Source organism: Sander lucioperca, chromosome 14 (genome assembly GCF_008315115.2).
Source record: "Sander lucioperca isolate FBNREF2018 chromosome 14, SLUC_FBN_1.2, whole genome shotgun sequence".
Lineage (NCBI taxonomy): Eukaryota > Metazoa > Chordata > Actinopteri > Perciformes > Percidae > Sander > Sander lucioperca.
The window spans coordinates 22,355,902-22,383,532 of NC_050186.1; the positions used below are offsets into that span (position 1 = coordinate 22,355,902).

Here is a 27,631-nt window from a genome sequence, read left to right on the forward strand (position 1 = left end):
GAGCTCGGTGTAGAGCCGCTGCTCCTTCGCGTCGAAAGGAGCCAGTTGAGGTGGTTCGGGCATCTGGTAAGGATGCCCCCTGGGCGCCTCCCTAGGGAGGTGTTCCAGGCACGTCCAGCTGGGAGGAGGCCTCGGGGAAGACCCAGGACTAGGTGGAGGGATTATATCTCCAACCTGGCATGGGAACGCCTCGGGATCCCCCAGTCGGAGTTGGTTAATGTGGCTCGGGAAAGGGAAGTTTGGGGTCCCCTGCTGGAGCTGCTACCCCCGCGACCCGTTACCGGATAAGCGGACGAAGATGGATGGATGGATGGATGTCTCAGGGTGGGAATGAGTTTAGGTCACTCTACAGTTTGGCAGTAAAAGTTAAATGTAACATGTATAAATACTGTACCTCCACTTTGGTTGAAGCGCTGCTTAAAGTGATCCATTTTGGCTTTTATGTTCAGGGGTGTCGGACTGGGGGGAAAAAGGGGACTGAGTACCCAGGGCCCTCATGTGAGGAGGGCCCAAAAAGATGCTAGAATGAATAGCTGTGGATGCGGGGAGGGGCCCATAGAAAATGCCTTTCTACAGGACCCAGAACTTTGTGCTACGCCCGTTTATGTTGTTTGGTTCAAAACCCTCTAGAATGTACCACTCCAACTGGTGAAGATTGTTTTCACCCAGTCCTGTCTTGGTTCTAGTATCTTTTTCTTGCTGTCGCAGTAACCCATCAGAAGTTCATCAATCACTGCAGCAGCCACGAGCTCCGACAAGTTTGAGACTCCAGAAGATGAAGTTACAGAAAGCTTCAGTGAGTGTTTCACTGCAGGACAAACAAGGGTCATACATTCAGTATGAATATAAAAACATTATCATCACCCTCAGGGGGAATATGATGTACTGTATTCAGAGGTAAAAGTGAAACTAAATGAGTGTGAACAAGTGTGTTTGAGCTACAAGGAAACAAAATGCTGAGCTGAGTTCAAAGTAAAGAATTAAAATGTGATCTTACCTGGAGATGAGACGTGACAGAAGAGAAGCAACAACAGGAACTTTTTCATCTTGTTTTGATAAAGACGTGTCTGAGGACCGAGCTGGTTCAGCTGTTTTGTCTTCGGTGTGAGTGTCTCTGCTCTGATGAGAGATGGGTGGATGATACAGAAGTTGGGAAACTTGTTTCACTCCTGTGAAAATCTGCTCCAACACATTGTGCCAAATGAAGAATACCACGTGACTTTGACGTCATCACTGGTGTTTCAGGACATTTTTCATTCAGTTTGATGTTTCAGTTTGTGATCAGCACATTAGTGGGATAAGAAGAGAGGAGAATAATTGAGAAACATGGCATTGTACACTAGAAAGACAATGATTAATTATGAAGTCTGATACTAGGGGCATAAATCACATTTTATTACGATACGATATATCGATTCTTTGGACAATACAATATTTACTGATATCACAAAATCTGCCACGACAAAATGTCGATCTGATTCAATTCAGGGGCCTGGACCAATACCAGACGATACCATCAACCTATTCAACACAATCACTTTGATCTATATCAACTCACAGAAAGAAACTAAAATATGATCTGACAAGTTCATTACAAAGCTCTTCCAGACATTTAAATTGAAAACAAACTACTATTTTTAATAAAAAGAATAAATATAAAGTGGGAATTTCAAAATAAAGGTGCATCTTAAAGATGACGATATGAACTGATATTTTCCACTTTGTATCAATAATTTTGGACCGTTGAAGATTGAATCAATATATCGATCCAGATCAATGTATTGTTACACCTATACCTGAAACCAAGTCATATTATAATAAAAATGCTAATTTAATGAATACAATTCTCCAATCACATAAATATCAACCAAACTGAAACGCATGAGCTCACAGTGACACTGGGCCTAAACTACACCAATAAGGTACATTAGTATGACGTGTCAGCAAAATCATTTTACATGTAGGCTTTTTAGACAATGCATTCAGTATTTTAATTAAGTAGGCTAAATGTATTTGATTATAAAAAAAATTGCACCATATATATATATATATACATTCTATATTTTATACAGCACTTCTGAACAAAAGAAGGCTATTTAGTTAGATTAGAGAGAGGTGTGGTAGAGCTTTGGCTTCAGTCCTGAAGGGCTGCTCTAAGTCTGGACAGTCACCAGATGGCACTGTGCTGCTGCGTTTGAAGCCCCAAAGCTGTTCTGCTATTCTGCTTTTTCTGTTCCGATGCAGAATAAAAAAGACTGTAGGCTAGAAGCTCTCTTTGCTGAAGATAAAGTTCAACCAGTAAACACTAATTAACTCTACATGTGTATCTCAACACAGACATATTAGTTCTACTTGCCACTTGTTTGATTGGGAGGAGGAAAATACAGCCTTCACAACCTATTTTCTTTGTGACCTTTATTTCAACAGGCCTGACTTATACACACCATTCATATTAATATTATGTTTGACACATTTGCATTAATTTTGACTTTTACTGTTGTGAAAAACAAAAAATAAACTATTTACAAAGAAGCATTTTTTATTTAATTTTTCCATGCATCGTTATTTAAAATCGTAATTTTCTAATTTTGCGGTTGATTAATGTAATAACAGAGACTAATGGGGAAAAAACATGAGAATATTTATGTGTGGGACTCTGATTGATTTAACATCACACTGCATTATTAGTTTTTTTTAAATAAATGACTTTTTTTTTAATAATTTATGGTAGGCCTAACATATTAATTATTATATTCAGAAGATGATCCTCATATCAATCACCGTGGTTACAGCTTGTAGCCATCCCAACCTTTGTAGCCTTTACTGAGACTACCTTTTCAAACTTAAGAAGGGACTAGTTTTAGGAAACATTTTCAGGAAATTAAAAGAATAAGCAGATTGTTGCAGAGGTTTTTGTTCACAAAGTAAGATGTAGCTTTGTATGGGTATGTGGTTTGGTTTGGTTTGGTTTTATTTATGGATATAGAAAGACAACAAGGGGGGGAGGGGTATCCAATGGATAACATGTAAAAGCGATAAAACACTTTTTTCCAACATGGTCCCTGATGTAAGAGAAACAGGACATACAACACATGCAAACACATACAGTCCTTCTAAGGTTAAAACAATAAAAAAATAAAAAAACTACACATCAAAATACCAGATAAAACACCATGAACTACAAAGCAATAAATTACCCTGTCCCCAGTCTAGATTTTATTTTCACTTAATTGTCTATTTTATTCCACAAGTAGACCCTAACTTTACATCTAAAATCCCTTTTTGTTGCTGCCATTTTAACATGAAGTGGAAGACTATTCCATAAAATAATTCCTGTATAAAAAAATGATTTTCTTGCTTCACTATTCACACCTGGCACCTTACATGAACAGACACTGGCCCTAGTCTCATGGGCATGTTGAGTGTGCACCATCAAAATCTGAAAACCCAAATACTTTGGGGCTACACCATTAATAATACTGTACATATGATTGAGTTTAAGTTGTTCCACCCTAAGCTTGACAGGCAAGAAATCAACCCTCTTAAACTCATTTCTTCCCACATGATACCTAGAAGGTTTAGACAGTATGAAGCGGATCATATTATTTTGCATAATCTGCATCTTGTTTTTCATTTTCATCGTCAGACCACTGTACCATGCTGAACATGCATAGTCAAAATGACATTGAATGAGTGCTGAGACGAGAAGTTTTTTTATTTTGGAGTCAAACTGCCTTGTATTACGGTATAAGAATTTCAATTTGCAGGCACTCTTGTTCAGTAATTTCTCTACAATGGAACATCCTGACAGTGTCTGATCCAATGTAATACCTAGATATGTAACAGAATTCTTTGCTTCAATTTCATTGTCGTTACATGTGACTTTTAGTACAGGTGCCTTTTGTAGCTTACGTTTGGTGCCAAATAGGATGCACTCTGATTTCCCTAGGTGCAATCAGTGTGTACATATACAACATATGTGTTAGCATTTTTGGCACTTCTACCTCAGCCTACGGCACACAGACACAAGTACTTTTGCATATTCTGCTGAAATAGAGAACTGTGTGCAGTGGTGCGACGCCAACAATCTCATTCAACCATTTCACAAACTGAGGAGTTGGTCGTGACATCAGAGGTCATAAATGATGAACCAATCAATGAGCTCTGCTCCTATATACCTTGGTGTTCATATGGACAACACCTTTGGCTGGAAGGCCAGAGTTAAAATTGTGTGTTATCATTTAAAGCAGACACTCACAGTGAATCAGAGGGTTTATGTTACACAAGGCTGCATTACAGAGCATATTAATATGTCAGAAATCATGGCAATATCTAAAAACATCTCATTTAAAGCTTGCTTGTCAGGTGACTGTCATGAAGGTTGTGGAGAGGAATAGAAACCAGTCTCTCCAGGGAATCAGAGAGAATATGGTCTGATCTATCTTTATTCTCCATGCCAAGTATGAGCTATTATCCTCTGACAGAAGATATAGGGTAACCCAATGTAAACTTAACATTTCTAAACTATAGGCCTAATTTGGACCTAACTTTAAATAATGTTGCATGAGGCTGCAGGGGTTTTGCAATAGCTTAATGATATAATGCATATAGGGTTGTGTGTAGGATGCTCTTGTCACTGTTGGTGAAAGATGTGCAATAGATTGTGGTGGTGTGATGTGCTTCAGTCTGGCTACATATCACTTTCTTTATATATTTTTTTTATTTTAAGTATATGCCAGCTGTATGATGAAACAATATGTCAAGTGTTGTGTGAAGCATTTGAACTCAAGGCAGATATCCCTCTGGGGACAATAAAGTATCACCTGTAAAGTGGTCTCCATGATATGTAAAAATGAAAACGTCATACGACTATAGCAAACACATCGTTGGAAAGGTCTCAACCTGGAGAGTAACATATGTCAGTCTGAAGAGGATACATTACTCCTGCTTTGAAATATTGACCTCTGAAACTTGAACCCAGTACATGTTTGAAGGCTTGTCATTTAGCATTAGAAGGTGCTCCACACATAGGACCAGCTGTTCTAGAAAGCTCTGGACCTCAGCTCTCATGTAGATATGGTCACCAAAGTATATGGCAATAAGCTATTTTCACCTATTTAATGATTCGATTTCTAAAATATGATGACCCCAGTGTGTTCCCCATCCCAAAAAAACCCAAGGTGTATCTAAAAATTCTACACTGCCAACTTCAACTTATGAGAAATATACCAATATATGTTAAAACTATAACTCCCACTACAGACGCGCCCCAGAATCTGTTACAAAGCTAGTGCACTTGTAGTTCTTCCGGGGTGGGTGGGGGGACATGTTCGACTCCTGTGTTTCTGCTGTCTGCCGTAAATGGGCTTCATTCCGTTTCAGATTGACGCCGGCCGACCGAGCAAACAGTACATGAGACAAATACATGAAACTGTATTTTATTATTATTGTTATGTTTATTGTTTAACTCCTCAAATACAACGTTAGACAAAAACATCAATATTACGAATATTATCTATTTTTATCTTTCCTATCCGCCTAGCGGTAACTACTACGTCTCTTCCAGACTATTAAAAACTGATTTTTTAAATGTTATTACGGTTATAACTTACTGGAACAAAACAGAGCAACGTGTTGTTGCTGGTGACAAAACCACTGCTTAAATATGTACATTGAAGCGATACTGTCGTTAAAGACCTGCTGATCGCTGTCAGATTCTCTGATATGAATGCCCGCATTGCATTGTGGGATATGGGCTTTAAATGCGCCCCGCTCGGCCCATATCCTAGTGTTCTGTTTTACAGCATACTGTAATATTTCACCGGTAATAAGCCAAAAATTATATTAAAATAAAGAAATTAATACCATGATAACATCTAAATAAATGTTGATAGATGTAGCGTTATAGTTTTAAAAATATCAATAAACAACAAAGCAGTCTAGTTTCCCTGGCAATAAGACCGTAATAATAACATTAAAAGAAATACATAGAAACCATGATAAGATCTCATGAATAAACGTTAATTAAAACAGAGGTTATTGGACTAAAAATACCAACTGGCAGAAGGAATTGTGCTGTGATCACAAAAGATGCTTCCCATTGAAATAAAAAACGTGCTGACCATCACGAAAAAAATTAGATTAACTGTCCGTGTACACAAATCAATAGATTAAATTACGTGAACATTTCACAAACTGAATAACACCACATAGGCTTGTGTTACTCTTTTTTTAGAGACATTTACAATTTACTAAAATTCTCACAACTTTGGTTGTTTTAGAATAGTCTGTCTGAGGATATCATGAAGCCTTGTTCCAATAAAATCAAGTGAATGGTATTTTTTTCACATCTGAACTTGAAAACGGGTCAAATTTGACCCTAACACAATATAAGGGTTAAGGCAGCTTGTTTAACTAAAGGTGATAATACTTCACGTCACAGCATCTACTGTTGCGTTGTCCAACAAGACGTCACAGTGTGCAGGGTGGTGTGTTAGCCAATCATGTTTCTGGATTCAGTTTCTCCTAGAGCTCAACGCTGTTGACAGGAGCTGTAAGGTCAGAAACACACTTAGTTGGTCTTCTTATCCTGCACTGATCTTAGCTCTCTAAAAACTTCACTTACACAATTATCATTAAAAAGCCTTTTTAATCTACAGCAAGGTTCAGATCAAATACAATAAAAACAAGTTCTACTTACGAGGTGGAGGGCGATTGGCTGAAATGAAAATAAAATAAATGATTTCACTTGTCAGTTACATTTGTTCTCATCCTCTGTTTATTTAAAGGCATACTATGCAACTTTTCTTGCTTCAGACTGAAGCTTCAAACAGATTTCAATTGTGCTCTCAGCACAATGACAATAAATATCAGTCTAAAATAAATGTTGCTTCAGTTTTACAGAATGAACAAGAGCATCAGCTCCTTTGAGTCTCTCACCTTTCTTCTTTTTGTAAACCGCAAATCCAATAGCAGCAATGAAAACAGCAGCAACCACAACAACAGCCAGTGCAGAAGTAATCGGGATGGTCATGTTACTGGGCTCCTCTTCTTGGCAAAAAAATTAATAAACAATTAACAAAGAAAAATTATCAAAACAAGTGAAGCAGGTTAGAACAGAATTACATCCATCCATTTGCTCATCACACATAACAGGTGGTGAATACAGTATACAGCAGCCATTAGTGTGTATGCAGAAATATGCTGTATTTGAATGGTACCACATAGGGCAGGTTTAGGTTTATATATATAAAATATATATATATATATATATATATATATATATATATATATATATATATATATATATATATATATATATATATTTGATGTCACATGATCTGACCAGTGATCCTGGAAAAGGAAAATACATCAATTTAAGACTGATCTTTTCTTCAACAAGAATGATAAATCACCAGTTTGGTTCAGATGACAAAGGTAAAACTGATAAGAAAACAAAACATTGAGAGCATTCAGCATCAAAAGAAAGTTGTCATTTCTAAATGCATTCTCACCTCTGTTGGTCCTGATCACTGCTTTGTCCAGTTTGGTGACGATGTCGTCCTCCACACCAGAGAGATGAAACACACAGTCGTACCTCCTCCAGTCTTCAGCTGGGACTGATGAAAGGTCCAGGTCAACACTCATCTGGAAGGATCCATCGTGGTTGGGGAGGATCTCTCCGAGGTCCACGTCCTCATGAAGCTCCTCTCCATCTTTCCTCCAGAACATCATGGCTCTGTCAGGGTAGAAACCTGTAGCGTGGCAGCTGACTGGAGAGGAGGGAGACTTCTGGAGGAGAGACACTGAGGGAAGTGTAGAATCAATCAGGAAATGGCCTAGACCGCGCACCAGGCTACTGAACGAGACCGAATGTAACCGTGCAACCGGCCGCTCGAGTCAAGCGGTGTCTTGGTTCTCAGCAAGTTTGAGTTATTAACGAAGACTTGTTTCTGGTGCATCTTAGATGATTGTGTTCATGGCAATTCACACATTATCGATGGGGAAGTACATCACTTACAAATCATGTTATCTTGGTAGTTTTGTTAAGTTAAATGTTAGAGAAGTGAATGTTGTTACATGGTAGGTAGGCTGTCATGAGGAGACCGCGCACCAGGCTACTGAACGAGACCATAAGGACCGTTACCGAGGGTACTGCATGAGTCTATATTCAAACGGGTGTCTAGGTTCTCGGGAAGTTTGAGTTATCAACCGATCCCAGAAGCCTTTATTTCTCGTGCATCTTAGATGCTTGTGTACATAGAAATTCATAGGCTACATTATCGATGGATATCACATACAAATACACGTCATGTTATCTTGGTAGTTATGTTAAGTTAAATGTTAGAAGTGAATGTTGCTACATGGTAGTTAGCCATGTATGTACCGAATGTAACCGTGACCAGTGCATCAGTCTAGTGTCAGTCAGTATGAGTGTGTAAATAGTATGTTGAGACCGAATGTAACCACAACCGCTCAAGTCTAATGTAATCAAGCGATCATATATTAACTCGGTAGGCCAACCTACGACCGTCCGGTTGAACTGACTCGCGTAAAAGAGTCGGCTGTCCCATCACAATGGAAAACAAAAATGAAGAAAAATTCAATAGGGAATTATTAACAGAAGGTGTGAAAATTCTTCCAAGTAAAATAAATAAGTAAATAAACATCAAACAACAACACTAAGAGTTTAAAGCCATGCTAGCAGCTCTGAGGTTGTTCTGATGTACAGCGACGCTTTGAGCTCATTTTACCAGCATGTTGATGTTTTGCAGGTTATAATCTCAGTTCTGCATGTTAGCATTCTAATATTTCCTCATTAGCGCTAAACCTAAAGTACAGCTGAGGCTGAGAGAATGTCATTAGTTTTGCAGGTATTTGGTCATAAATCAAATTGCTGGATAAACAGAAGGATTTGACCTGATGATGGCGTTAGCTGAAAAGTCAGAGGTTCAAAGTTTTTACAATTGATTCTCTGGGGACCATGAATATATGTACAGTATTTTACAGCCATCCAGTCAGTCTGTAACAAGCTGAAGGACAAACAGACCAACTGACAGACCACCTGTGAATGCAGTTAAACTTACTTACCGTATGCTAACTGTGCACTGACTATCATTGGCTATTGATAGAAAGTAATGTCAGAGCACTCTAACTTCTCAGTCTCTACTGATTGAGGAGGGCTAGATCAAATCTTACCACCACAGAAAACGGCCAAAAAGAAGGTGATGTCAGACTGATTGGAGTGATAATAAAATGACAGTTCAGTCTGAGCAGACTGTATGAACATTGTTGTGTTCATGAAACTACATCAGGAAATGTGATTCTACCTTTTCTCAGCAGAGACCTTGCTGTAGTTCACATACATCTTCAGCCATTCAGGACAAATCTTAGTGATGTAAATCTCATTGCGTTTTATTCTAGATATGTCAGCATCCCATCTTTGTTTGATGATGACAGCTTCTGGTTTCAGAGCGATCCATGTCGATGTCTTCAGGTTGAATACTAGGAAGTCTTCTCCATCATAACCAAACTGATTAAAACCATTGACCTCTCCAGTCTCATCGTCCCACTCACAACCACCCATCCTCTGGAGAATGTGGACACCTGAGAGACAGAGACTGTAATTATAATAATGCATAATACTACTAATACTACTACTACTACTACTACTACTACTAATAATAATAATAATAATAGACAGTGTCACTGCCTCATTGTTATTGTACAACTTTTACTTATTGGATTACAACAACAGGACAAAGTGGGTCAGCTCCAGTTTTTAAGAGTCAGTTAGTTTCTCTCCACCGACTGCAAAACTCCAGTGCATGATGGGAAACAGCCGAGTTTCCCCTGATCTAAAAGCTCATCGTCTCAGATGTTTGACCACAAACATTACTTGTTATAAAAACTCTTCATTTCACAATTAATTACTAATAAAGACTTTGATTTTATTAGTCTGATTTTGTGCGATGAAAGTTTTCTTTAACAGAATATTTATTCTTTACATGACGAAAACTTTAAGCCCAGATAGGTATCAAATCTTAGTTATTTAATATTTTAAGAATTATACAGACAGATGTTAGAGCCCTCAGTCTCATTATCTGAGAGGTCAATGAAGGAAATAAAGGATGTCTTGTATTACTGCTTTTCCTCTTCCTGTGTATGTGAAGATATTTTGACTGTATTGATGTTTTGAATTTCATTATCTCAAAGTAGAAATGAGTTTGGGTCACTTTAATATACAATTAAGATGTGTAACAGTTTAGCAGTAAATAGTGAAATATTACCTCCAGTTTGGTTGAAGCTCTGCTTCATGTCATTCATCCAGTCTTTGAGGTTAGGCAGACTCTCAAGACACTCTTTAGTGTACATTTCCCAATACTGACGATTGTTTTCTAAAAATGTTTTCACCCAGTCCTGTTTTGGTTCTACTGTCTTTTTCTTGGTGTCGCAGTAACCAATCAGAAGTTCATCCATCACTGCAGCAACCACAAGCTCTGGGAAGTTTGGGACTCCAGAAGATGCAGTGATGAAAAACTTCAGTGAGTGTTTGACTGCAGGACAAACAAGGTTTATACATTCAGTATAAATAGACGCATATCATTATTTTATCATAAATATGATGGCAGTATGATTCAGTTAATCTAAAACATGATAGTCTGGAGGTGAAGTAAAAGTGAAACTAAACTCCAGCTGTGTTCCAGAGCTACACAGAAACTAAACACAGAGCTGAGTTCAAAGTAAAGTAAAGAATTAAAATGTGATCTTACCTGGAGATAAGACGTGACAGAAGAGAAGCAACAACAGGAACTTTTTCATCTTGTTTTGATAAAGACGTGTCTGAGGACCGAGCTGGTTCTGTTCTGTATTCTGTGTGTTTTCTCCGAGGAGGGAGGGTCTCTGTTCTGATGAGTGCTGGGCGGGTGTTAAACGTCACTGGTGATTCAGAAAATGTTCCAGTTTGACAGTTCTGAAAGTTTTAAAGTTAAACTTTGTGATCGGTACATCACTGGGATAAGAAGAGAGGAGAATAACAGACACGTGGTGATGCACACTAGAAAGACATAATGTATCACAACACAGACATAATACTTGCTACTTGATCGACTGTGAAGAGAAAAATAAAAGCTTTACGATCCATTTTCTTTATGAACTTTAAACAGACCTGACACCATTCATAATAGCACATCCAAAAAATATATTTTATGAACAGATGGAAATAAATACCTATAGACTTAATTAATGGGAGAACAAGTAGGCAATGTGCAGAAATCATAATAAATAAACAAACTAGTGCTGGGGGACTTCGGTAAAGTTAGAAAGGGGGAAGAATCTGTACCAAGGAATTAAGTGGGTTTTCAATCCCCCCACAGGATCACATCATGGAGGAGTTTGAGAAAGGTTGGTAAGATCTGTGAGGAAGGTCCTGAATTCCACCCTGAAGGTGCAGAAACTTGATGAGGAAAGTCTTTACACAGTTCTTTGTGAAGCAGAAGCTATCATAAACAGCTGTCCCATTACCAAGGCATCCACTGATCCCAATGATTTGGAACCACTAACCCCTAACCATCTTTTGCTGCTCCAAATCAAGCCATCTTCGCCAACGGGACAGTTCCAAAAGGAGGACATCTATGCTCATCACAGATGGAAACAAGTTCAGTACATAACTGACTTGTTTTGGAAACACTGGATTAAGGAATACTTGCCTCTTCTTCAGGAGGCTACTTGTCAGATATGGTGACCTCTGTTGTACTGGCTCTGTGATGACTCCAAATAAGAAAACATGTGTCCAGATTAGTGTGAAAGGATGACTTAACTCCCCAAAAAATATTTTGAAGTTTCACTCCAGCCGATTTTTACCTGAATCTTGATCGCTAGATGTCTCCGAGTACTGTCAATAGGAAAAATCAACGGTACTCTGCAAGCATTTGGTTTGTTCCTTGCCAGTCACCAACTGATGAGCCTCATATTTCTGTTTTTTTCTCCTGTATTAGCATCATAGCCCAACAAGAATATATGGCATTACATATGGCAAAAAAATAAAAATAAAAACTAGGATAGAGTTTCTCTTGAAGCCACGTTTCATTTTATTACCTCGTCCATGTTTGAAGTTGTTAGAAGGCATCTTTTACAGAGCTATTGGTGAGCTGTTCATCCTATTTCCAGTGTTCATGCTAAGCTAAGCTAACCTTGTCTAGGAGCTAACTCTGCTCAGAGTTGACACTGATATTGATCTTCTCATCCAACTCCTCTGTGAGAATACTGAATGTTCAATTTAAGTTACTGCAACTATAGTGACAGATGACTCAAGGTAAACTCAAAATTGGGGACTTTATTGAAAAGCAAAACATCAGCACCAAAATAAAGCATTACATTAGATCTTGATTGGGCTCCGTGACAAACCCGGCCACCAGGCGCTCACTGAGGAGCCCTCCATCTGGTCATGGCTCCAAACGGGGGCCCCGGGCTTCCTCCGGGCAGGGTAACTCTACCTCTTCCTCGTTGAATCATAGGGTTTTTGAACCAGTCTTTGTCTGGCCCCTCACCTGAGACCACTTTGCCATGGGAGACCCTACCAGGAGCACCAAGCTCCAGACAACGCAAACCTCGATAAGGTGATGGTTCCCAGAGATCTTGACATTAATTCATGCTTATTGATACAGAGTAAAATGTGCTAAAAGTTAGATGAGAATATCTACGAGGCCTTCATTAGGTCCTGCAGTTGACTGTGTCGTAGTGAGCCCTCTGACAGGTGACATCATTCTCTAACCCTGTCTGAAGGTATCTTTCAGCTGCATTTAAATCCATCGCTCACACAAGCAAAGAGCCATTCTCTGCTGCTTATCTAACTTGTATCCACTCAGGCTAAACTAGTGGCTGGCCCAAACTGGTTTGATGGGCACCTTCATGAATGATCAAATCAAATAAAGATTCAACTTTATGTGAATGCCACGAATCGCTGAGTAGTGCAACAACCATCACCGTCTACTGATAACCATCAGTTAGCAATTAGGAAAAACTTTTCATGAGTTGCGTCCCTTGACCTGTCTCACCAGTTAATAATATATACATCCAATAATCCATCAGAGATGATTTTGAGCCTCATATTCAGTGTTTACAGAAACCTGTTTTCATCAACTTATTCTAAAGCTGTGAAGTATTGTTAAAAAAATAATCAGAAAACACATTTGTACTGATACACATTGCATCAGTATAAAATAAATTATAAAAGACTATAAATATTCTTACATTTCTTTTAGATGAGAACTTAGAAATTTAGACTTAAAATATAAATTCTACATGTATGCATGTAAAAATAAAACTATTACATTTAACATTTACAATCTCAAACACATACATTCTAACTACAACTTCCCTTTTGTTGCAGGAAGTCTTTCAGTGGGTTTTAGTTCTGTAAAGTTATATAACATGACACATACTGTATCAAAGTTGACTTTTTGTCAGTCAGGTCTCTGGATTCAGTTTCTCAGAGAGCTCAGAGCTGCTGTCAGGACCTGGAAGGTCAGAAACACTGTTAGTGTGCAACTGTGTAAAGCATTCATCCTCTTCTGAACCTTTATAAACAGTAAATGTAGGAAACAGTCTTATATAAGATAATCAGCACAATAATGTCAAACCTTTTTAATCTACAACATAAAGTGTTTCAGATCGTTGAAATAGAATAAAAGTCAATTTTACTTACAAGATCGAGGACATTTGGCTGAAATCAAAAGATAATTTCAGTTACATCTGGAAATGCCAGAATATCTTTCATCACCTTTCCCCACATTAATATATGATCCCCTTTTCTACTCACTCAAACTGAAATAAATCCATCCCTCGCTGCTTTAAATTGTTGGATTTAGGGAACTGATGCTTGTTTCAATTTAATTCAAAACGCAACCTGGATTAAAGCATCAACTCAAACATTTAAATCAAACTACTGAAAAATCAAAAGTCAATTAAGCAGATGATTTTTCTATTTGTCTCTCTCACCTTTATTCCTTTTGTAAACGATGAATCCAGTGGCAGCGATGAAGACGAGAACAAGAACAACCACTGCAGCAGTGATGGGGACGATCATGTGACTGGGCTTATCTGGTGTAGAAAAATAAAAATTATAATGTATACTGTGCAGATGAATCAGGTTAGAACAGAACTACATCCATCTGTTGATCTGATATTCATACATACATGTGGGTTTGTTGCTATGAACTATAAGGCTAATCAGCTATTATCTTAAAAGTGTGTCTGTAAAATTATATTGTGTTGGATTTGAAAGATCGACTCTTCATTTGGCAGACCGCAATGCACAAAAATTAATAAGAACAAAAAAGTAATTTAAAATCCTGATGTGTGGGCGTGGTAAAAACAATCTGGTTTCTATGACTCTAAGAAAATCAAATAATCTTGTTATCACATGATGTGACCAGTGATTCTTGCATTGGTTTAATTTAATTATTTAATTGGTTTATTATGATTTGTTTCTGAAGATGGATTATTAGCTAAAGTGGAGGGTAAAAATGCAGTCCCTTTAACCACACTCTGATCTCATTCTCACCTCTGTTGGTCCTGATCTCTGCTTTCTCCAGTTTGGTGACGATGTCGTCCTCCACACCAGAGAGATGAAACACACAGTCGTACCTCCTCCAGTCTTCAGCTGGGACTGATGAAAGGTCCAGGTCAGCACTCATCTGGAAGGATCCATCGTGGTTGGGGAGGATCTCTCCGAGGTCCACGTCCTCATGAAGCTCCTCTCCATCTTTCCTCCAGAACATCATGGCTCTGTCAGGGTAGAAACCTGTAGCGTGGCAGCTGACTGGAGAGGAGGGAGACTTCTGGAGGAGAGACACTGAGGGAAGATCTGCACAGACAGACACAGAGACAGAGAGCGAGAATACACAGTAATCAACTCAAAAAAAATATTACTCTATAGAACTACTTGTGGTCAAAACCTACATAGGGTACATTTAAGTGTAATGTGACCCAGATAAGTTCATAAGATAAATAGTACACAGCCTATGAAGTAAACCACACCTGTTTATCATAAAACATTGTATTGTTTCTTAAATGATCATGAAATTGACTATTACCGTCAACAGTTATACCCTTAAACAATATTGTGAGCTATAAAAACATATGACAGTACTCCATAACAACTCATCAGTTACACAACCTCTATATTGTTTGTAGGCCTGTATTGACAGACACCACCACCAACAGTAAAGAAACTCACTACAGTCACAAAAGAAGGATCTGACATGTTTTTATAGTCTACAGCAAAGCAACAAGTGTTAAGGGTATTTCTACTTTGAAACACTGACACTCACTAACACTGCACTGGCTATCACAGTCTCAGATTTGATGGAAGGTGATGTCAGACTGATTGGAGTGATAATACAAGGCAGTTCAGTCTGAGCAGACTTTGTTGTTGAATATATGTACAATATTTTACAGCCATCCAGTCAGTCTGTAACAAGTTGAAGGACAAACAGACCAACTGAGAGACCACCTGTCAATGCAGTTAAACTTACTTACCTTATTCCAACTGTGCACTGGCTATCACAATCTCAGATTTGATGGAAGGTAATGTCAGAGCACAGTAAATTGTCAGTCTCTACTGATTGAGGAGGGCTAAATAAAATCTTACCACCACAGAAAACGGCCAAAAAGAAGGTGATGTCAGACTGATAATACAATGACAGTTCAGTCTGAGCTGACTGTATGAACGTGAAACTACATCAGGAAATGTGATTCTACCTTTTCTCAGCAGAGAGCTCTTGCCGTAGTCCAAATACATCTTCAGCCAATCAAGATACATCTCAGTAAGGAGAATCTCAATGTATTTTATTCTAGATATCTCAGCATCCCATCTTTGTTTGGTGATGACAGCCTGTGGTTTCGGAGTGATCCATGTTGATGTCTTCAGGTCGAATGCTATGAAGTCTTCTCCATCATAACCAAACTGATTAAAACCACTGACCTCTCCAGTCTCATCGTCCCACTCACAGCCTTCCATCCTCTGGAGAATGTGGACACCTGAGAGACAGAGACTGTAATTATAATAATAATAATAATTACAGTCTATTATAATAATAAGACGACGACTACGACTACTACTACTAATAATAACAATAATAATAGTGTCACTGCCTCATCATTATTGCACAACTTTTACTTCTTGGATTACAACAACAGGACAAAGTGAGTCAGCTGCAGTTTTTAGAGTCAGTTAGTTTCTCTCCACCGACTGTAAAACTCCAGTGCATGATGGGAAACAGCCGGGTTTCCCCTGATCTAAAAGCTCATTGTCTCAGATGGTTGACCACAAATATTTCGGGTTATAAAAAATCTTATTTCATAATTAATTACTAATAAAAACTTTGAATTTATTAGTCTGATTGTGCGCGATGAAAGTTTCCTTTGTTAACAGAATATTTATTCTTTACATGACAATAATTTTAAGAAAGTTAATTCCAAATATTCCAGACAGTATCACATCTTAGTTATTTTAAGAAGTATACAGACACGTTAGAGCCCTCAGTCTCATTATCTGACAGGTCAATGAAGGAAATAAAGGATGTCTTGTATTACTGCTTTTCCTCTTCCTGTGTATGTGAAGATATTTTGACTGTATTGATGTTTTGAATTTCATTATCTCAAAGTGGAAATGAGTTTGGGTCACTTTAATAAACAACTAAGATGTACAACAGCTTTGCAGTAAATAGTGAAATATTACCTCCAGTTTGGTTGAAGCTCTGCTTCATGTCATTCATCCAGGCTTTGAATAAGTTAGGAAGCCTCTCAAAACACTCTGCAGTGTACATTTCCCAATGCTGAGGGTTGTTGTCAAAAAATGTTTTCATCCAGTCCAGTTTTGGTTCTACTATCTTTTTGTTGGTGTCGCAGTAAGCCACCAGAAGTCCATCCACCACTGCAGCACCCACAAACTCTGACAAGTTTGGGACTCCAGAAGATCCCGTGAAGAATAACTTAAGTGAGTGTTTGACTGCAGGACAAACAAGTTTTATACATTCAGTATAAATAGACGCATATCATTATTTTATCATAAATATGATGGCAGTATGATTCAGTTAATCTAAAGCATGATAGTCTGGAGGTGAAGTTAAAGTGAAACTAAACTCCAGCTGTGTTCCAGAGCTACACAGAAACTAAACACAGAGCTGAGTTCAAAGTAAAGTAAAGAATTAAAATGTGATCTTACCTGGAGATGAGACGTGACAGAAGAGAAGCAACAACAGGAACTTTTTCATCTTGTTTTGATAAAGACGTGTCTGAGGACCGAGCTGGTTCAGCTGTTCTGTATTCTGTGTTTTTTCTCCGAGGAGGGAGTGTCTCTGCTCTGATGAGAGATGGGCGGATGATACAAAAGTTGGGAAACTTGTTTCACTCCTGTGAAAATCTGCTCCAACACATTGTGCCAAATGAAGAATACCACGTGACTTTGACGTCATTACTGGTGTTTAAGAACATTTTTCATCAGTTTGACAGTTCTGAAAGTTTTGCAGTTAAACGTTGTGATCGGCACATTAGTGGGATAAGAAGAGAGGAGAATAATTGAGAAACATGGCATTGTACACTAGAAAGACTGATTAATTCTAGGGGCATAAATCACATTTTATTATGATACAATATATTGATTCTTTGGAAGATACAATATTTACTGATATCACAAAATCTGCCACGATACGATGTCGATCTGATTCAATTCAGGGGCCTGGACCAATACCAGACAATACCATCAACCTATTCAACACAATCACTTTGATTTATATCAACTCACAGAAAGAAACTAAAATATGATCTGACAAGTTCATTACGAAGCTCTTCCAGACATTTAAATTGAAAACAAACTATTTAAAAAAAAAAAGAATATAAAGTGGGAATTTCAAAATAAAGGTGCATCTTAAAGATGACGATATGAATTGATATTTTCACTTTGTATCAATAATTTTGGACCGTTGAGGATTGAATCAATATATCGATCCAGATCAATGTATTGTTACACCCCTACCTGATACCAAGTAATGTAATACAAATAGGCTGATTTAATGAATAAAATTCTCCAATCACAAATATCAACCAAACTGAAACGCATGAGCCCACAGTGACACTGGGCCTAAACTACACCAATAAGGTACATTAATATAACGTGTCAGCAACAATATCCTGTTTTATATGTAGGGTTTTTGGATGATTCATTATTTTACTTTAACATGTTGCACAGTAACATCTACATGTAAGGCATTAATTCTGAGCAAGTATTACAGATTTTATTTTATTAAAAGGCAACACAAGCCAGTGTTAGTAGTGATGACTTTGGACTCTCCTTTCAAACTGAAATACCGTCCACATCATATCTCGGATCTATTTATGTCAAACATGATAAAATGGACTTGTGCACTACAGTACTTTCACCCCAGCCCGGATTCCAAATGAGAAAATTAAACAGATCAGATGCTGTAGGCTAAAATGTTTGAAATCCAACTAATTAGATGATGTTGCATGGCCAGATGTGTTGGAAACATTTCCTCCAGACAGCTGTTAAAGAGCACATTGTTTACGTCAAAGTAGACTGAATCAACGGAAGTACATTTCCAGGATAAAGCCTGACATCAGGATTTGTAACTCACCTTCTGCTCTCTGTGTGTTGCTGTTGTCAAACTCTGTTCGCTACGGAAAACAAACTTCGAGCTACCAAGCTACACGCTGAACATGGCAAGTTTGGAAGAAAATTTCGATCAGGCAACAAGGCAGACCTGCTTAGTTCTTTCGGGTAATGACTTTAAAGTTTTACAGAGAATATGTTTACGACATTTACTCTAACTGGGACGTTTTGGGAGATTGTTGTCAAAATACACACGGCGATACACTGGTAAGAGCAAATGAGGTTTAACCATGTATCCAGCTAATTTAAATAGCTCACGTTACTGTATTGTGTGAACAGTTAACTTCATTTAATGAGGTATGCTGCGTTTTCTTTTCTGGGGTGCAAGTGGTTCACCAAAGCAAGTTACTTCCGAACCACCGTCGCTGCGTTCAGAACTTAGTGCCGCCCAAGACGATTGTGATTGGTTTAAAGAAATGCAAACAACCCAGAGCAATTTCTTCTCCTATCCAGGAATGTATGTGTGGTGTAGCCAGACTGTTAGTCTACAGCGCTGTGAAGATAGGTCTGTCAATGCGAAACTAAAGTCAAAGCTCTTAATAATATACACTAACTACCACAGTACTATGGGGCACATTAACACAAGGGTAGACAATGACATCTGGTGGCTTTAATTGGGCATGGCAGCTGAGAGCCAATGACACAACACTTAATTAGCAACAATCAATTACCTACAAATGTCATTTGACATGTTTAGCCACCCTATAATGGTGGACAATAGCATAACTTGTACTACAATGCACAATGTCAAGTTAAATATCAATGCACATGAACAAAGACAGCGTGGAATCCAATAGTAATATAGCACAGTTAGCATATAAACACATGGTACGCTAGTCTCCTCAGGAGGTTAGAACAGAAGTGGACCGTTTCATCTGCATAGAAGCCAAAGAAGAAACAACTTGAAGGATGTTGGACGCACAACACATTTGGTTTGCTCCTTGCCACTCACCAACTGATGAGCCTCAGATTTGTTCTCTCTCCTGTATTAGCATCATAGCCCAACAAGAATATATGGCATTACAGCGTAAAAAATAAAAAACTAGGATAGAGTTTCTTTTGAAGCCACGTTTCATTTTATTACCTTGTCCATGTTTGAAGTTGTTAGAAGGCATCTTTTACAGAGCTATTGGCGAGATGTTTTCATCCTATTTCCAGTGTTCATGCTAAGCTAAGCTAACCTTGGGGGCTAACTCTGCTCAAAGTTGACACTGATATTGATCTTCTCATTCAACTCCTCTGTGAGAATACTGAATGTTCAATTTAAAAGTTACTGCAACTATAATCACAGATGACTCAAGGTAAACTCAAAATTGGGGACTTTATTGAAAAACAAAACATCAGCACCAAAATAAAGCATTACATTAGATCTTGATCGGGCTCCGTGACAAACCCGGCCACCAGGCGCTCACTGACAAGCCCTCCATCTGGGCCTGGCTCCAGACGGGGGCCCCGGGCTTCCTCCGGGCAGGGTAACTCTACCTCTTCCTCGTTGAATCATAGGGTTTTTGAACCAGTCTTTGTCTGGCCCCTCACCTGAGACCACTTTGCCATGGGAGACCCTACCAGGAGCACCAAGCTCCAGACAACGCAAACCTCTCCACCAGGATAAGGTGATGGTTCCCAGAGATCTTGACATTAATTCATGCTTATCGATACACAGTAAAATGTGCTAAAAGTTAGATGAGAATATCTACGAGGCCTTCATTAGGTCCTGCCGTTGACGGTGTCCTAGTGAGCCCTCTGACAGGTGACATCATTCTCTAACCCTGTCTGAAGGTATCTTTCAGCTGCCTTTAAATCCATCGCTCACACAAGCAAAGAGCCATTCTCTGCTGCTTATCTAACTTGTATCCACTCAGGCAAAACTACAGTGGCTGGATAATAATATATACATCCAATAATACATCATCAGAGGTGATTTTCAGTGTTTACAGAAACCTGTTTTCATCAAGTTATTCTACAGCCGTGAAGTATTGTTAAAAAAAATTAAAAAAATTAAAAATTAAAAACACAGGAAACACATTGTATCAGTATAAAATAAATTATAAAAGACTATAAATATTTAGAAAGAATGCATGTAAAAATAAAACTATTACATTTAACATTTACAATCTCAAAACATACATTCTAACTACAATGTTCCTTTTGTTGCAGAAAGTCTCTTTCTTACACCAAACTATCTTACACCAAAAGTAGTCTACTCACAATGAAGAAACAACATCCGCGGTCACAGTAAGCTGGTCGCAGGTAACTCCACTCAGCATGCGGCTCCAACCAGCACTGAGCCAACAGGTGCCGCATATTACCCAATTACTGACAACGCACGCGCACACGCATACACACACACACACGCGCGCGCGCGCACACACACACACACACACACACACACACACACACACACACGCACACACACAAAGATGCAATGCTCTGAAAATGCTGGTGTGAAAACACTGACATCGTGCTTGTCTACAGCAAAGTTTGGTTCAGTTTTTAGGTTGATGCTGCCCTCTAGGGGGAAGTTATTGAGACACACACCTGGTTGTGTGTAATGGGCTATAGGCCTATATATTTTGTGTTTTACTAAATGTAATCGACTTTAAACATTGCTTAAATATACATAGGCTAATCTTTGACAAGGACAGTAACCAAGTGGACTATTTAAAAGATAAAAAATAAAAAAGACCTTGTTCAATATCAACAATTTGGGAAAAGGAAATGGTACATAAATAAATATTTAAAGTAAATAAAATAAAATGAAGAGAAATATATAAGTGATATATAATGCATGTAATAAAGCTAATATACTACTACTAATAATAAGTTAAAAACTTTTACTTTTTACATTGTAATCCATACCATAGCAGTTAGTAAACATTTTCACTTGGCCCCTAAAAGGGTCATCCACTCAATAAGTGGCCTGCAGTGAGAAAATACAGTCAAACAAGCCCAAATGGCTGATTTTAACTTAGTATCTGTGTTTATTAAGCAGAATAAAAACAGTATTTACAATTTCAAAGATTTGACTTTCTTGTCGCTCAAAAGAAAGCGAAAAAACATTATCACTGTGAATATAAATAATACACATATATAAATAACAAAGTATTCAACATCTTTTGGTGGGGTTTCTTACATAAAAATAAGTTATTGCATAATAAGATCTTCCCGATCGAGTATCTCGTGTCATGTTTCTTGTGTCACATTTCACAGTCTGTGATCTGACTCTGGCAAACCGTATTCATCCCGTACTGCACTACAAAGAGTTTTATACTTTGAAATCAATACTGATACAATATGCTGTATCACAAATATCTGACATAAATATGGTAACTAATGAATGATATCGACACGTTGGCACATGGCAGAGACAAGGATGTGAAGGGTGGTGTTAAATCAGAGAAATGTAATCATTGTTCTGAGGAGGACGGAGGAAAAGACAAAGAGAGGCAAAGTGTTTCAGTCACTCAGAATGTTTCAAGAAAGAAAATACAAAAATACACAAAGTTGTGGTTTAATTCAGTCACTAATTTCAGTTGTTACCTTGTCCTGTTGACTGATGTTTCAGGAGTCACTTCTGTGTCTTTAAAATATAGCGGTGTGGCACTATACACACCAATGTTTTCATTAAGTTCTTTCTTAGTTTATGGTCTGTCCTCCAAATTTCATAGAAATCTGCTACACCATTTATGAAAAAGTCTGCTAGGTAAACAAACAAAAACACACTGAGAATATTTAACAACTTTTATCAGAGGCCTTTGGTTCCAAGGTCCAGACCTCGGTGACCTCAATGGTGGGTCAACGTCAGCGCCTTCTCAGAGGTAACAAAACAATTTGATCACTTCTGATCTTGTTCTCACCTCTGTTGGTCCTGATCTCTGCTTTGTCCAGTTTGGTGACGATGTCGTCCTCCACACCAGAGAGATGAAACACACAGTCGTACCTCCTCCAGTCTTCAGCTGGGACTGATGAAAGGTCCAGGTCAACACTCATCTGGAAGGATCCATCGTGGTTGGGGAGGATCTCTCCGAGGTCCACGTCCTCATGAAGCTCCTCTCCATCTTTCCTCCTTTCTACTTAGTCCTTTAGTTATATACAAACAACTTAATTATTCACTTATTTATATATGTATACATACACATACATATCTTGTGTTGTGAGGTGAGGTGTGAAATGAGGAAGTAAGTTCTTTTTCAGGAATACCTTCATGAGGTGTGCCCTGTGAGTGAGAGTTATTGGAAACTGGCCGCATCATGTTCATTGTTGAAGACACATTTGAATTGAATAATCCTTAAAATAGGAATAGGACTTTGATAAACTCTTTTACTGCTTAAGGAATTGACAACCAGTTATCCAACAGAATGATCTACTAAAACCTGTGTGTCTGACAGTGAACCACTCCATCAGGCTTTCTTCACTGCTTCTTCTGGAGTCCCAAACTAGTTACAGGAAACAGCTGGAACCACACTAATGAATTGATTATACTGGATACAGTGATGATCTGATGAGCGTTGCTGAGGTAACAACATCTGGAGAGGACTTAACTCTGACCAAAAGAGATTTTAGACATGTTCTGGTTCTGTGGGAACGGTTTCATCTGAGTCTCTGTTACCTGTTCCTGCCTGCTTCCACTAAAGCTCTTTGTTTGGGCTTGTCTGCTGCTAAAGTCTAAAACACATTGTATCATGTAACACAACATGTAGCTTGCTTCTTGTACGAGTTGACTTTCATTTAGTTCTTGCTCCTGTAATAAATAAGTCTACTGTCAGACTCTAACAGCCTCTGTGCTGCTTCCTTTCCCCTACAGAGACCTGGGTTGTAACAAAGGTTTAGTGGACTGAAAGATCAGACAGGGAGTCCAGAAAACAGCTTCTGACTTCTGACTTTAGTTTGACTAATAAAGTTTAAAATCTTATAAATCTGAGTCAGAAGTTTTCACACTTACTTACTCTGACAACAGAAAAAAAATGAAATTGATGCAATTTAAATGTAAAAGTAATTTTATTTGACATTAATGATTCTAAAATAAAATACAAAATATGAGAATATCAAACACATCTGACATGCTGAGTGTTGGCTGAGATTCTTAAAGACCAAAATTATACTTTAAAAGAAATATATAATTAGAATATTTACACAACATTTTTCTTTTAATTAAGCTAAATAATCAGGATGTTGCTGTCAAGTTGTCAAACACCAGAGATGACATTCTATTTACCTCTACTTCATTGGGATGGTTCCATAAATGTTACAGTAGTTTATCTATAAGACCCAAACTATATGCACATCTAGATAGAGTACAAATAGAGTTATATAGTTATATAGTGAGTATATGAGCTGAATGTTTGAGTATGTAAACCTATAATACAGAAAGAATATTAATCACACACACAAACATATTCCTTTACCATAAATATTTTCAATTCCACATAGAGACAAACATTTTGTCAACTCCTAATAAAGAAATTTAAAACATTTTTCTTTTGTTGCTTCATGACCATTTCATGTTATAGTTATACTCAAGAGTTCTAAAGGAAGTTTTTTAGGGTCTTTAATATAAAGGTTTGTTGTAGAAGCTTATCATTTCAGGTGTTGTTTAACTGGAGATGTGAAGAGTTTACTGCTTTACCAGTGCAGGATGTGTTTGTAAATCAGGTCTCTGGATTCAGTTTCTCAGAGAGCTCAGAGCTGTTGTCAGGAGCTGTAAGGAAAAACCCACTGTTACTGAGCTGCCTTTAATAAACAGAGGATGATGCAGCCTGTCCAGAGGCTGGTCGTTCAGATTAACTCTGCAGATCCACCAAAAGGTGTTCAGTATTTCCAGCCTCTGAAACAGGTTTAGCATCTGATGTTTTATCCAGAACCAAGAGACATGCTCCATCTGTCAGAATCAATGACCTGACTCAACAACTTGAATGTGACATTTGCAACCAGCAGCCTCCAACCCCAAGAGCTTTTTATATATGCTTCTATACATATGTTTTGGTCTTTGTGAAGCACTTTGGTGCAAACTTGTTTGCTTTTAAGGTGCTATATGAATGTAATTAAAGTTAAATGTCCCCTTTCAGTTATTATTTCATTTTGTTGGTCATTTATATTTAGCCAATTCTCTCTATTTGAGGAAAGGTTAGTGAAGTTATTTTGATCTTCCACCGAATCCACAATCCATGCAAGAAAATTGAATCTGTTTTTGCTGTCACACAAATATCTAATTATTTCTAGTATTACATGTTATTTAGTACTCCCATCTACAGTAATTCCAGGTCATGTCAAACAGTCATTGTTTTTGGTCTCTCTGTTAGCAGAGAAATCCCTGAGTGAGAAAATAATTTACTAATTTATAATCTCCATGTCTTTACTCAAGTCTGTTTTGCAGTAACACATCCTGGTAACAGCATGTCAGACCAGATACAATAGAATAAAAACAAGTTCTACTCACATTGTGGAGGGAGTTTGGCTGAAACAAGAAGAGACGACAAATCATTTCAGTTGTCACAGTTGGAAATTAAAGCTATAGTGCGTAGTTTCTGTCCCCCCCCCCCCCCCCCCCGAGGAATTCTAAGTAATGACAACAAAACTGTCGGCGCGCCCTCATGATACAAGCCTTCTGTGATCGCACACAGCCCCCACCCCTCCTCCACACAGTTGCTAGTAGCCAAGGAGGACATGGAGGATTAAAAAAACATGATGGACTCTTCAGAAGAGGTCATTATCTTCACTCGAGTTTCTGCGCACCGGACAACACAATCTTCTGAACATAGTCATACTGAGAAATCCAGAGAGAGTTGTGTGGAGCTGATAGTCTTAATTAGCTTTGTAGCAACTCATTTGGCAATGGCTTGAATGTAACGGACGTTCATTAATATCAAAACGTTACGCACTAAAGCTATAACATAAATGATAATGAACATTTGTCACCTTTACCCACTGAATCTGATCCCCTCTATTAATCATTCTCCTGCTAACGTTTTATAAGTATATTTTACCCTTCTACTCTTCACCTATTACATTTATCATCATCATCATCATCATCATCATCATGCTACAGTCCCTGTTGGTTGCTTTACAATAGTTTGTTTTAACTTTATAACTTAAAGTAAAAAAAGAGAAAATCTTTTAGTTCTTCAGTATCTCACTTTTCTTCTTTTTGTAAAAAATGAATCCAGTGGCAGCGACGAGGACGACAGCAAGAACAGCCACTCCAGCAGTGATGGGAATGGTCATGTCAGAAGAGTTCTCTGTTGAACAAAAAACAACAATGTTTACAACCATATAGACAAAGAAGTATTGAACAGATCTATCTATTTATTAACACCTGTACACACATTACTTATGAACCAATTACATGTTGGTTTGTCCTGCAACAGGTGGAGTGCATTGGTTTAAAAACTAAAACTAAAAAATGACTGACTTATTCCATAATAAACCAAAAGACAAAAGCTAATCCAACAAAAACACACTTTTGTTTAGAGCCTCACTTTGGTGAGCGACATATATTTGTACCTGTTGGCCGAACCATCATGATAGTGCTGACTCTCACAGGAACAGAGTCAAAAATGGAGGAAGCTGTTGGTTAGCTGTTAACTGCTCTGTGAAATGGTATAGTTTGCATCAGTCTTAAGACAGCAGTCAACTTTACAAATGTGTCTCTGAAATAAAGGCTGAGGGAGCTAGCCCGCTAACTTTCAGTTCAGGCTTTTTTGTGTGTATGTGGTAGTATGGCCACAGATATCAAACAGTAGTCTTACACACAGCATCAGAAAGGTGACAAATCAATAAATCATAAACATCAGGACAACTAAAGTAAACTAAACACATCTTTCAGTCACTTCCCATTCCAGTCTCACCTCTGTTGGTCCTGATCTCTGCTTTGTCCAGTTTGGTGACGATGTCGTCATCCACACCAGAGAGATGAAACACACAGTCGTACCTCCTCCAGTCTTCAGCTGGGACTGATGAAAGGTCCAGGTCAACACTCATCTGGAAGGATCCATCGTGGTTGGGGAGGATCTCTCCGAGGTCCACGTCCTCATGAAGCTCCTCTCCATCTTTCCTCCAGAACATCATGGCTCTGTCAGGGTAGAAACCTGTAGCGTGGCAGCTGACTGGAGAGGAGGGAGACTTCTGGAGGAGAGACACTGAGGGAAGATCTGCAGAGAGCGAGAGCGAGAGAGAGAGAGAGAGAGAGAGAGAGAGAGAGAGAGAAATGTGTATTGTGACCCAGATAAGTTCATAAGATAAGTAGTACACAGCGTATGAAGTAAACCACACCTGTTTATTATCATAAAACATTAACATAAAATTATTAGCGTCAACAGTTACACCCTTAAACAATATTGTGAGCTATAAAAACATATGACAGTGCTCCATAACAACTCATCACTTACACAACCTCCATATCGTTTGTAGGCCTATATTGACAGACACCACCACCACCACAAAAGAAACTCACTACAGTCACAAAAGGATCTGACATGTTTTTATAGTCTACAGCAAAGCAACAAGTCTTAAGGGTATTTCTACTTTGAAACACTGACACTCACTAACACTGCACTGGCTATCACAGTCTCAGAATTGATGGAAGGTGATGTCAGACTGATGGAGTGATAATACAAGGCAGTTCAGTCTGAGCAGACTTTGTTGTTGAATATATGTACAGTATTTTACAGCCATCCAGTCAGTCTGTAACAAGCTGAAGGACAAACAGACCAACTGACAGACCACCTGTCAATGCAGTTAAACTTACTTACCATATGCTAACAGGGCACTGGCTATCATTGGCTACTGATAGAAAGTAATGTCAGAGCACTCTAACTTGTCAGTCTCTACTGATTGACGAGGGCTAGATCAAATCTTACCACCACAGAAAACGGCCAAAAAGAAGGTGATGTCAGACTGATTGGAGTGATAATAAAATGACAGTTCAGTCTGAGCAGACTGTAT

At 38.3% G+C, this 27,631-nt stretch overlaps 2 protein-coding genes across 27 annotated transcripts in view; both read right to left on the reverse strand.

Moving 5' to 3' along the window:
* The window catches only part of LOC116047037 (major histocompatibility complex class I-related gene protein-like), a 52,917-nt gene extending 35,418 nt beyond the window's left edge, over positions 1-17,499 (reverse strand). For 2 of the 10 annotated variants that reach the window (XM_035991670.1, XM_035991673.1), the window contains exons 1-6: positions 17,459-17,499; positions 17,228-17,365; positions 16,742-17,011; positions 15,763-16,041; positions 14,564-14,866; positions 13,999-14,100 (exon numbers count right to left, since the gene is read on the reverse strand). In XM_035991670.1, the coding sequence (XP_035847563.1) occupies positions 13,999-14,100; positions 14,564-14,866; positions 15,763-16,041; positions 16,742-17,011; positions 17,228-17,365; positions 17,459-17,477 (1,111 nt within the window). In that variant the 5' untranslated portion in view covers positions 17,478-17,499. Of the gene's footprint in view, positions 1-6,345; positions 6,552-6,700; positions 6,719-6,939; positions 7,048-10,740; positions 10,908-13,419; positions 13,578-13,705; positions 13,724-13,998; positions 14,101-14,563; positions 14,867-15,762; positions 16,042-16,741; positions 17,012-17,227; positions 17,366-17,458 lie in introns of those variants that run through there. The other 8 variants (XM_035991671.1, XM_031295521.2, XM_031295520.1 and 5 more) reach the window with 8 other exon arrangements.
* The window catches only part of LOC116047038 (major histocompatibility complex class I-related gene protein-like), a 52,219-nt gene that overhangs the window by 17,668 nt on the left and 6,920 nt on the right, over positions 1-27,631 (reverse strand). For 6 of the 17 annotated variants that reach the window (XM_035991682.1, XM_035991690.1, XM_031295522.2 and 3 more), the window contains exon 1: positions 1,213-1,246. In XM_035991682.1, the coding sequence (XP_035847575.1) occupies positions 1,213-1,231 (19 nt within the window). In that variant the 5' untranslated portion in view covers positions 1,232-1,246. Of the gene's footprint in view, positions 1-394; positions 447-997; positions 1,096-1,212; positions 1,247-14,492; positions 14,564-22,244; positions 22,391-22,418; positions 22,750-24,223; positions 24,390-24,498; positions 24,516-25,127; positions 25,146-25,824; positions 25,927-26,535; positions 26,839-27,631 lie in introns of those variants that run through there. The other 11 variants (XM_035991681.1, XM_031295524.2, XM_035991685.1 and 8 more) reach the window with 11 other exon arrangements.